The sequence below is a fragment of the Bos grunniens genome, chromosome 22 (genome assembly GCF_055505025.1).
Source record: "Bos grunniens cultivar Pamir isolate PY7600 chromosome 22, Bosgru_T2T1.0, whole genome shotgun sequence".
Taxonomy (NCBI): Eukaryota; Metazoa; Chordata; class Mammalia; order Artiodactyla; family Bovidae; genus Bos; species Bos grunniens.
In genome coordinates, this window is record NC_141186.1 from 16,269,485 (window position 1) to 16,281,596 (window position 12,112).

The following is a 12,112-nucleotide window of genomic DNA, read 5'->3' on the forward strand; positions in this document are numbered from 1 at the left end:
CAAAAGGAGAGAGACCACAATCCATATGTCTTGCCATCCTCCTAGAACCTTCCTTGCTGGAACCCATCCTTGCCAGAGTGATGTGTGCACCACCAGGAAAGACTCTGAGTCGGAATGCTTGATGAGAGACAATGCGAAAACTAATCCTATTTCCATAAAACCCGAGACTGTGAGCCATGTGACAGAGCAGTTCTGGGTTTCCTTCCCCTGCTGCTCTTCTCCCACACCCACCCAAGCACCCCTTCCCAAAAAGTCTCTTCCTTTATCATCACATGTGTCCCCTTGGATAATTCTTTTCTGAGCGTGAGACAAGAGTTCAGCCTCGGGTCCGGAATGAGTCCCCTTTCTGCAACATCTCCATCATCCGCGGGAGTGGAAATGACACTGACTTCCCAGGATCAGTGGGGGACCTGAGAACAGCGAATGGAGAACGTGCCCGCCTCGTCTGTGCTCGGCAGAAGGCGGCCGCCCTTTCTTCCCTATACAGCCATGGAGCTGTGAGCTCCCTTCAAGAAAGAGCCTGCCATTCAACTGCCAGAAGTGCAGTGAGCTGACAGCCTCCATGGAGCCTTCAGATGTACCCCAGTCTCAGAACAAAGGTCATGCCCTTCCCGGCCACTTCCTGCCAATGCGGAACTCCTCGGAGGGGAAGTCGTTGCTCAGGAGTGCCCCAGTGACCTGGCTGAGACATCAGCAGACCTGCATGGCAGCTCCAGGTTCTTCCTGCCCAACCCACTCCCCCATTCCCTGCCCTCAAAACAATCCTCTTTCATTGCTATGTCCCTCTCAGTTGAGTCCTCTGTGAAAATGAGACTAAGATAATCTTTCCATTCCTCTCTCACTCCTGAACAGATCTCCTGCACGAAATAACAGAAAGGTTTTCACAGGGCTTCATCTGAGAGCCTGTGGAAACAGTGTCAGACTTTATTTTTTTGGGCTCCAAAATCACTGCAGATAGTGACTGCAGCCATGAAATTAAAGACGCTTACTCCTTGTAAGGAAAGTTATGACCAACCTAGACAGCATATTCAAAAGCAGAGACATTACTTTGCCAACAAAGGTCCGTCTAGTCAAGACTATGGTTTTTCCTGTGGTCATGTATGGATGTGAGAGTTGGACTGTGAAGAAGGCTGAGTGCCGAAGAATTGATGCTTTTGAACTGTGGTGTTGGAGAAGACTCTTGAGAGTCCCTTGGACTGCAAGGAGATCCAACCAGTCCATTCTGAAGGAGATCAGCCCTGGGATTTCCTTGGAAGGAATGATGCTAAAGCTGAAACTCCAGTACTTGGGCCACCTCATGCGAAGAGTTGACTCATTAGAAAAGACTCTGATGCTGGGAGGGATTAGGGGCAGGAGGAAAAGAAGACGACAAAGGATGAGATGGCTGGATGGCATCACTGACTCGATGGACATGAGTCTGGGTGAACTCTGGGAGTTGGTGATGGACAGGGAGGCCTGGCGTGCTGTGATTCATGGGGTCGCAAAGAGTCGGACACGACTGAGCGACTGAACTGAACTGAACTGAAGGCAATGGCATCCCACTCCAGTACTCTTGCTTGGAAAATCCCATGGACGGAGGAGCCAGTCCATGGGGTCGCTAAGAGTCGGACACGACTGAGCGACTTCACTTTCACCTTTCACTTTCATGCATTGGAGAAGGAAATGGCAACCCACTCCAGTGTTCTTGCCTGGAGAATATCAGGGATGGCGGAGCCTGGTGGGCTGCCGTCTATGGGGTCGCACAGAGTCGGACACGACTGAAGCGACTTAGCAGCAGTAGGATATTAATCCCACTGGGATCCCTCCAAAGGAATTAGAATCTGTCAGGTCTCTTCCCATGGCAAGCATAGAGACAGATTCTTATTAATTCCATAGGAAAAGGAAGAAGAATGTATCGAAATGCTATGGATCATAGAAAAAGCAAGGAAATTAAAAAAAAAAAATCTACTGTTGCTTCATTGACTGTGCTAAACTCTTTGACTGTGTGGATCACAACAAACTGTGGAAAATTCTTAAAGAGATGAGAATACCAGACCACTTTACCTGCCTCCTGAGAAACCAGTTTGCAGGTCAAGAAGCAACAGTTAGAACTGGACATGGAACAATGGACTGGTTCCAAATTGGGAAAAGAGTATATCAAAGCCATATGTTGTCATCCTGCGTATTTAACTTCTGCGCAGAGTACATCATGCAAAATGCCAGGCTGAATGAATCGCAAGCTGGAATCAAGATTGCCAGGAGAAACATCAATAACCTCAGATATGCAGATGAAACTACCCTAATGGCAGAAAGCAAAGAATAACTAAAGAGCCTGTTGATGCTAGTGAAAGAGGAGAGTGAAAAAGCTGACTTAAAACTCAACATTCAAAAACTAAAATCATGACATCTGGTCCCATCACTTCATTGCAAATAGATGGAGAAAAAGTAGAACTTTATTTTATTGACAGACTTTATTTTCTTGGGCTCCAAAATCACTGTGGATGGTGACTGCAGCCATGACATTAAAAGACACTTGCTCCTTGGAAGAAAAGTGTGCAAACCTAGACAACATATTAGAAAGCAAAGACATCACTTTGTCAACAAAGCTATTGTTTTTCCAGTGGTCATGTATGGATGTGAGAGTTGGACCATAAAGAAGGCTAAAGGTCGAAGAATTGATGTGTTCAAACTGTGATGCCGGATAAGACTCTCGAGAGTCCCTTAAGACAGCAAGGAGATCAAACCAGTGGATCCTAAAGAAAATTGACTCTAAATATTCATTGGAAAGACTGATGCTGAAAGTTGAAGTTCCAATATTGTGGCCACCTGATGCAAAAAGTTGACTCATTAGAAAAGACCCTGATGCTGGGAAAGATTGAGGGCAGGAGAAGGGGATGACAGAGGATGAGATGGTTGGATGGCATCACCAACTCAACGGACATGAGTTTAAGCAAACTCTGGGAGACAGTGAAGGACAGGGAAGCCTGGCATGCCACAGTCCATGGGGTTGCAAAGAGTCAAACATGACTTATCAACTGAACAACAATGGGATACCCAGAGAATTTTAGCGCCCCAAGAGCTCACAGTCTCCTGGAATTAGAAAACTCTGTTTCTTCAGGACACTACTGTTGACATCAATAAACTCCAGTCAAATTTTGTCCTTGTTACATCCACTCAGGAGCAGATTCCAAGGAGAAGGTATCTAATTGGTCCAGGAGGTGGTGGGGCAACTTCCAGAAGCAACTTGTCTTCCACTGATGGAAAGACCCACTGACTCTGCATCCAAAGCAAGACCAAGGTGCCCGACATTTGAAGGTGAATGGATCTGCCAGATGGTTGTTAGTTTCAATGGAACCTAATGAGAAGGCACAATGCCTGCCTTGTCCCAATTCATGCCAAGAGCTCAAAGCAATGCACCTCCAATGCATTTCTACCTGTTTGCTCTTACCTAAACCACCATCCATTACACCCCTCAGTGTTTGAGTTAGGTTCAATATCATTGTGTCTAATCTTAACATGTGTTAACTCCCCACAGGATCAGATATGGGAGTCAAGAAGGATGTACTCAAACTTTTCCAAAACCACTCATTTGGGACTTAATAGGCTGCCTCCTGAGGCTTCCCAGATGGTTCAGCAGTAAAGAATCCACCTACCAATGCAAGAGACACAAGTTTGATCCCTGGGCTGGGAAGATCCCCTGGAGAAGGAAATGGCAACCCACTCCAGTATTCTTGCCAGGACAATTCCAAGGTCAAAGGAACCTGGCGAGCTATAGTCCATGGTGTCAGAAAAGAGTGGGACACAACTTAGTGACTAAACAACGACAACAAAACAACCCTTCCTCCACTCTCCAGTGTGATGAGGACAGTCAGCCTTGCCCATGGAAACACCAATTTCACCACCTGGCTCTCTGGAACTTTGGCAACCTTTCAAAGGTCCGTTTTTTATTAATATCTTTATTATTACATTCCTTTCACTTTTCAGTTGAAGCTCCTTAGCCCAACTCTAAAGCACTTTCGACAGTTGGGGAAATTCATGGACAGGCCAACAGACAGCTCAGCCAGGAGGCCCAGGACAGGTGACCTGCTGCCCTGCGCGGATCCTCTACGTAAGGATTCACCTTCAAATGCTGCAGGCTGCTGCCTGCTAATGCCTGCGACTCTGCCTGATGACTTCGCTGGCGTTTTGTTTTTATTCTGATTTCTCACAGGTAAAGCTGGGAACATAGAGTTATGGCCCCTGGGAAGAGCACTCATTCAAGCACCCAAGGAGTTTGCGAGACAAATCCACCAGTTTCTTTGCCCCGTTGGGGGATAACATGGCTTCCAAACTTCCTGGGGGCTGAGCTCCCTGTATGCAGAGCAGTCAACTTCTGATAAGGCACCTTCACCAGCTGCCTTCCCTTCCCGCTCCGCTGGAGCTTCTTTGGGTGGCCTCCCAGTGAAACTACTTGCACATAAAGCCTTGTCTCCGTTTTTGTTCTCCCAGATGGAGACCTCAAGACAAAGCCCACTTTCAATCAGTTAGAGTCTTTCTGGCGAGAAACTTTGAGAACAGCAGCATCCATCCGCCGCTGGCAGAGGTCCCCGGGCGGAAGCACCAGACAGAGCCCTCCGCCAGGTGGGGAAACTGCGCTAAGTTACCTGCCTTCTCCCCAGATGACCCAGGAGGCCCGCCCCCTGCACACAGCTGCAGGCTCTGCCCTCGAGGCCGGGGGTGCCAGGAGGCTGCTGCTGGGAATGGAAGGGATGCAGATGCCAACAGCCTTTCACTGCCTATCGGCTCATTTCACACTGACAGGCTACCGGGGGTGGAGGACTATTTTTATTTAAAACATGGGTTGCCATAGTAACATCCACATGACCGAATACTTATTCTAAGTCACATAGAAAATACCCTTGGGAGGGGAGAAAGAGAGAAGAGAAGGCCTGTGCTGCCCCTGTAATCAGACAGCGAGCGGCAGTTCCTGGAAAAGAGAAAGCCACGCCAGCCCAGGGGTCCAGGCACTCCTCCAACACCTGCCTGAGTCTTCCAGGGCTTTCGATTTGCAGTCACTGAAAAGGTTTAAAGGGGACTCTGGGGAAGGGCTGCAATCTGCCAAGGTGGCCTTGTGAGCCATAGTTCCTCCAGGAGGCCAGAAGTCTCCCTTGGTGTGATCTGCTCCACGGGTCAAGATGGGGATCTAAGAACATGGCCCTGCCACCGGCTGGTGAGGCCATAGGAGGACCTGCTCCTACCCCACTCAGCTTTCCACAGGTGTGCTCGGAACAAAGGGAGTTTGTGGGGGCCTGGCATGCCCCCCACAGCCCTGGTGCAGAGGAGGCAGAGCTTCAGGAAGGCTGGGAGGACCACACTGCCTGGAAAGCAACCTCCAGGAGCAAAGGAACACATGGAAAGGAATTGTCTTTTCCGGACCAGAGGGAGAACTCATTCGCAGCCACCTCCACCATGAGCCTCCCTGAGCCTGGGTCAGATCCAGTTTCCTCAGACCGTCCATGCTTTGTTTATCCCCCATTAGCATAGAGCCCAGAGTTGGTAATGTTAACATCTGAGGTCCTCAGAGGACCCCTGAGTGTCCCCACAAGACTTGCAGGGGTTTGGACAGAAATCATGGGGCTATAAGAACTTCCCCAGTGGTTCAGCAGTTAAAGAATCTGCCTGCAATGCAGGAGACATGGGTTTGATCCCTGGGTCGGGAAGATCGCCTGGAGGAGGAAATGGCAATCCACTCCAGTATTCTTGCCTAGAAATTCCATGGACAGAGGAGCCTGGCGAGCTACAGTCCATAGGGTCTCAAAGATTCAGACATGACTGAGAAACAGCATGCACACATGTATGGGGCTATGGTGGCTCAGTGTAATTAGTAAGAAGCATGATTAGTAATTATTCATGATTAATGTTATATTATGGACCATCTTTGGGGAACACCAACTGGACAAATCATATCATGCCTCTCCCTTCCCCCAGGTAGTTCAATTACTGCAAAGCTAACAGTTCACACTGACTGAACACTTAATATATGTGAGGGCCTGACCCACTTGATCCTGGCTCTGCCAGGGGCCATTTGTCACCTACAGTCAACAGATGAGAGACTCCAGTTTCCCCATCACTGAAGTCAGGTAACCTGCAGCTGGCAGGCCACGGAGCAGGGAATTGAATCCAGAGCTGTCTGACTCCTGAATATGTACTGTTAGGCACCGTGTTATGAATGTGATTATGTGGGTCCACCTTGTCCAAGCTGAGAGTGGCCACAGTGCAGATGAGGTGTGTTGGGGGCAGGGAAGGGCCAGCTCTGACTGCATGGGTGATGGTGGGGCTGGAAGGTGTTACGGGCTGGCTGCTTGTCTGTTAGTCTCAGATCTCTGTCTGCTGTTCGCCCCCCAGGTCTGGTCTGGCAGCCATCACAAGCCCTCGAGACTATCAATGTCTACCACTCTGTTACAAGATCTGGAGGAGGGAGCCATGACCCAGGAGGTACAGCTGAGAAGATGCTGCTGAGGCCCTGGGTCAGCAGTGGGGGGTTCCCCTGAAGTGACCGCCCTTCTAGGCTCCAGGCTCTGTGGGACAGACAGAGGCTCTAATGGGACAGCTCCTGCCTGGGTGTGCTGCCACCAGGAGTGCCACAGAGATGCCAGAGCTTCCAGAACCACAGCAGGTTCATGTCACAGTTGCAGTCGGCTCTTCCTTGCTCTGGTTGCCGCTGGCATCACCTTGAAGGTGGTGATAAAGTTTCAATGGGCCCTGGTCCCACTCTCACTTCATCTTGGAGCATGTTCTCACAGAAGGACATTGAGCAACGTCTAATCCAGCAGATCTGAGCAGGGCCAAGCTGTCTGACGTTGGGAGTTCCTTCAGGTCTCTCATCTCTCACAGGAAAGTGACGTGCGCCTGCAGCAGAAGCTGCTGGGATCTCGCTCACAGCCACTGGGCTTCCTCAGGAGGCTGCAAGGGACAGTTTAAGGAAACCCATGACTTCCTACCTGAGAGTGTCCTCCGCCCACAGCATTGAGCACAGCTGAATGTGCAGGGCCATCCACATGTGCCCACAGCCTCAACCAGTGAGGATCGGGGTTGGTGGCAGATTTCTTGCCCCTGGTGAGGTGACTGTGAGGTTTGTTTCACAAGTTTTTTTCTTGTGGGTCTCCATCAGGGTGGAGAACTGGGTGCCCACTACATAACCCGCACTTTCATGCACAGTATCATTTTCTTCCCTTCGCTGACTCACGTCCCCATACCATCACCATACTTCCTGGGATCACCTCCCAAATAAACCACCAGGGGCCTTGGCTCAGGGTTTGCTTTGAACAGAACCCAACCTAAGACACCACCTCATGATTCAGGGAAGACTGAATGAGGATGTGGGTCAAGCTCTCATCACAGTGAACACTTTCATAGCCTCTGATACCTCTTGTTGTATCTGATGCACATTTGGAGGTGGAGTGGAGTTTGGCTGTTGGTTACTTTGGGCATTTGGGGGATCTACATTCCAAGAGCCAGAAGACCTCTAACCTGGGATTAAATTTGACTATGGTTGCAAGTGTGCATGCGTGCTGTCATTTCAATCATGTCTGCCTCTCTGTGATCCTATGGACTGTAGCCTCTAGGCTCCTCTGTCCATGGGATGGATGATCATCCACCAAATGCTGGATCTTCACATGGGTCATTCTCAATAACTCAAGACTCTACCTTCTAGATCAGTTTCTCTAATAAAATGCCCCTCCAGGCCCAAAGAGAGGCCGTGTGGGGGCAGGCCAGGCATCAGACAAAATTATGCATTGTTATCTTCCTCTCACCCTTCAGGCTCCTGGTCCTTCCCACTGCCCAAAAAGAGACCCACTTCTGCACAGTAGAGCCCCAGTGCCCCCTAAATCTAACTTACTTCAGCTACCAAAAATAAAACCACACTATGGTCAGATAGGAGCAGGATGAGAATGCACCTTGGCTGTCTAAAGGGAAGGAGCAGGGCATTCCTTCCCCTCCACCAGGCTGACCATTACTTTTGAAGATCCTGTTTCAGCGGCAACATTCATGTTCCACTCCATAATGCATCCATTGCTTAGACAAATAGAAATGGGGCCACACACCTGCCGACATGTTGCATCTGAGTCCCATTCTCTGACCCGCTAATATGAGATATCCTGGTTTTGTTTAAGCTGTTGGCTTTTGTGTCCTCCTGTTCCATGGACTGCTTTGTGTTTTCAGAAGAGAGACAAGGAAATCAGGACGCGTGTGATAGAATATTTGAATCATAAAATTAAAGAGAGGCTTGCCTCATCCACCCACAGCACCCTCTCCTGTGTAGAGCAGAGAGCCTCAAATCTTAGGAGAGATGAGAGCTGTGGGGAAGAGAGGGGCCTTTAAAAGGCAGCTCCTCAGCCCCACCCCAGGAGGCTGATTTTGGGCTTTGAGGTTCTTTTTAAAGCTGGGACGCTGGTCATTCTAATAAAGCCATCTTTTGCATTCTCACTTTGTTCCTCCAAATCACTGGTTCTCAAAGAGAGGTGTCCTAAGGACACCCCTATGCCCACGTCTGCCCTAAGCTCACAGAGCATTCAAGCAGATCAGAGAATGCTGCTGCTTTGCCTGTCAAAGGCAAAATGTGATGCTTCACAGAGACTCATGTACCTCGAGGATTAAAAGCTGACAAATGAACCAATTTTTCCATTTCTACTCTATCCTGTGAAAATGATTTTTTAATTCATAATTATATATAGATATTCTGGGTCTATGAGCTAGCTATAATGCATACCCACTAAAGAGAAAATATATTACATCAAATAGTAACAGAAGAAACACACAGGCTGCCCCTTGGAGGTGTTGGCATGGACACAGCAGGTATATGTTGTGCAGATACAAGTCCTTGGGAGCTTCCTGAGAGCGGAAGGTGAACATCTACACCTCTATCCCATATTCTTGGTTAATTCTGCTCATAAATGTTCTGCCTCATACTTCCCAGGCTTCTAGTTTGACACACAATCATCTCCATTTGCAAAGGTCAATAGTCAGATAAATTAAAAATACCAGATTCAAATTCAGTTCAGTTCAGTCTCAGTCATGTCTGACTCTCTGTGACCCCCGTGGACGGCAGCACGGCAGGCCTCCCTGTCCATCACCAACTCATGAGTCTACTCAAACTCCTGTCCAGTGATGCCATCCAACCCTCTCATCCTCTGTCATCCCCTTCTTCTCCCGTCTTCAATCTTTCCCAGCATCAGGCACTTTTCAGATGAGTCAATTCTTCACATAGGTGGCCAAAGTACTGGAACTTCAGCTTCAGCATCAGTCTTTCCAATGAATATTCAGGACTGATTCCCTTTAGGATGGACTGGTTGGATCTCCTTGCAGTCCAAGGGACTCTCGAGTCTTCTCCAACACCACAGTTCAAAAGCATCAATTCTTCAGTGCTCAGCTTTGTTTATAGTCCAACTCTCACATCCATACATGACCACTGGAAAAACCATAGCCTTGATTAAGGGACCTTTGTTGGCAAAATAATGTCTCTGCTTTTTAACATGCTGTCTAGGTTGGTCTTAACTTTTCTTCCAAGGAGCAAATATCTTTTAATTTCATGGCTTCAGTCACCATCTGCAGTGATTTTGGAGCCCCAAAGAGTAAAGTCTCTCACTGTTTCCCCATCTATTTGCTGTGAAGTGATGGGACCAGATGCCATGATGTTAGTTTTCTGAATGTTGAGCTTTAAGCCAACTTTTTCACTCTTTCACTTTCATCAAGAGGGTCTTTAGTTCCTCTTCACTTTCTGCCATAAGGGTGGTGTCATCTGCATATCTGAGGTTATTGATATTTCTCCCAGCAATCTTGATTTCAGCTTGTGCTTCATCCAGCCCAGCGTTTCTCATGATGTACTCTGCATATAAGTTAAATAAGCAGGGTGACAATATACAGCCGGATGTACTCCTTTTCCTATTTGGAACCAGTCTGTTGTTCCATGTCCAGTTCTAACTGTTGCTTCCTGACCCGCATACAGATTTCTCAAGAGGCAGGTCAGGTGGTCTGGTATTCCCATCTCTTGAAGAATTTTCCACAGTATGTTGTGATCCACACGGTCAAAGGCTTTGGCATAGTCAATAAAGCAGAAATAGATGTTTTTCTGGAACTCTCATGCTTTTTCAGTGATCCAGCGGATGTTGGCAATTTGGTCTCTGGTTCCCTCTGCCTTTTCTAAAACCAGCTTGAACAACTGGAAGTTCATGGTTCATGTATTGTTGAAGCCTGGCTTGGAGAATTTTGAGCATTACTTTCCTAGCATGTGAGATGAGTGCAATTGTGTGGTAGTTTGAGCATTCTTTGGCATTGCCTTTCTTTGGGATTGGAATGAAAACTGACCTTTTCCAGTCCTGTGGCTACTGCTGAGTTTTCCAAATTTGCTGACATATTGAGTGCAGCACTTTCACAGCATCATCTTTCGGGATTTGAAATAGCTCCACTGGAATTCCATCACCTCCACTAGCTTTGTTCATAGTGATGCTTCCTAAGGCCCACTTGACTTCACATTCCAGGATGTCTGGCTCTAGGTCAGTGATCACACCATCACGATTATCTTGTTCGTGAAGATCTTTTTTGTACAGTTCTTCTGTGTATTCTTGCCACCTCTTCTTAATATCATCTGCTTCTGTTAGGTCCATACCATTTTTGTCCTTTATCAATCCCATCTTTGCAGGAAATGTTCCCTTGGTATCTCTAATTTTCTTGAAGAGATCTCTAGTCTTTCCCATTCTGTTGTTTTCCTCTATTTCTTTGCATTGATCACTGAGGAAAACTTTCTTATCTCTCCTTGCTATTCTTTGGAACTCTGCATTCAAATGGGTATAACTTTCCTTTTCTCTTTTGCTTTTCGCTTCTCTTGTTTTCACAACTATTTGTAAGGCCTCCTCAGACAGCCACTTTGCTTTTTGGCATTTCTTTTTCTTGGAGATGGTCTTGATTCCTGTCTCCTGTACAATGTCCTAAACCCTGGTCCATAGTTCTTCAGACACCCTGTCTATCAGATCTAATCCCTTGAATCTATTTGTCACTTCCACTGTATAGGTCATACCTGAATGGTCTAGTGGTTTTCCCACTTTCTTCAATTTAAGTCTGAATTTGGCAATAAGGAGTTCATGATCTGAGCCACAGTCAGCTCCTGGTCTTGTTTTGGTTACTGTACAGAGCTTCTCCATCTTTGGCTGCAAAGAACATAATCAATCTGATTTTGGTATTGACCATCTGGTGATGTCCATGTGTAGAGTCTTCTCTTGTGTGGTTGGAAGAGGGTGTTTGCTATGACCAGTGTGTTCTCTTGGCAAAACTCTATGAGCCTTTGTCCTGCTTCATTCTGTACTCCAAGGCTAAATTTGCCTGTTACTCCAGGTATTTCTTGACTTCCTACTTTTGCATTCCAGTCCCCTATAATGAAAAGGACATCTTTTTATTGGGTGTTAGTTCTAGAAGGTCTTGTAGGTCTTCATCGAACCATTCAACTTCAGCTTCTTCAGCATTACTGGTTGGGGCATAGATTTGGATTACCGTGATATTGAATGGTTTGTCTTGGAAACGAACAGAGATCATTCTGTCATTTTTGAGATTGCATCCAAGTACTGCATTTCAGACTCTTTTGTGGACTATGATGGCTACTCCATTTCTTCTAGGGATTCTTGCCCACAGTAGTAGATATAATGGTCATCTGAGTTAAATTCACCCATTCCAGTCCTTTTTAGTTCACTGATTCCTAAAATGTTGACATTCACTCTTGCCATCTCATTTGACCACTTCCAATTTGCCTTGACTCATGGACCTAACATTCCAGGTTCCTATGCAATATTGCTCTTTATAGCATAGGACCTTGCTTCTATCACCAGTCACATCCACAACTGAGTGCTGTTTTTGCTTTGGCTCTGTCTCTTCATTCTTTCTGGAGTTATTTCTCCACTGATCTCCAGTAACATAATGGGCACCTACCCATGTGGGGACTTCATCTTTCAGTGTCCTATCTTTTTGCCTTTTCATACTGTTCATTGGGCTCTCAAGGCAAGAATACTCAAGTGGTTTGCCATTCCCTTCTCCAGTGGGCATTCTGTCAGAACTCTCCACCATGACCCATCCATCTTGGGTGGCACTACACGGCATGGCTTATAGT

General features: G+C 47.2%; 1 protein-coding gene across 2 annotated transcripts in view; it reads right to left on the reverse strand.

The window, feature by feature from the left end:
• Positions 1–5,867: 5,867 nt before the first annotated feature.
• Positions 5,868–12,112, reverse strand: part of LOC147348121 (uncharacterized) — a 182,562-nt gene continuing 176,317 nt past the window's right edge. The window contains exon 3 of one of the 2 annotated variants that reach the window (XR_015151059.1): positions 5,868–6,921. Coding sequence is in view for 1 of the 2 variants with exons in the window: in XM_086366486.1 (XP_086222612.1) it covers positions 6,840–6,921 (82 nt within the window). In the remaining variant the exon portion in view is untranslated. The remainder of the gene's footprint in view (positions 6,922–12,112) is intronic. The other variant, XM_086366486.1, reaches the window with a different exon arrangement.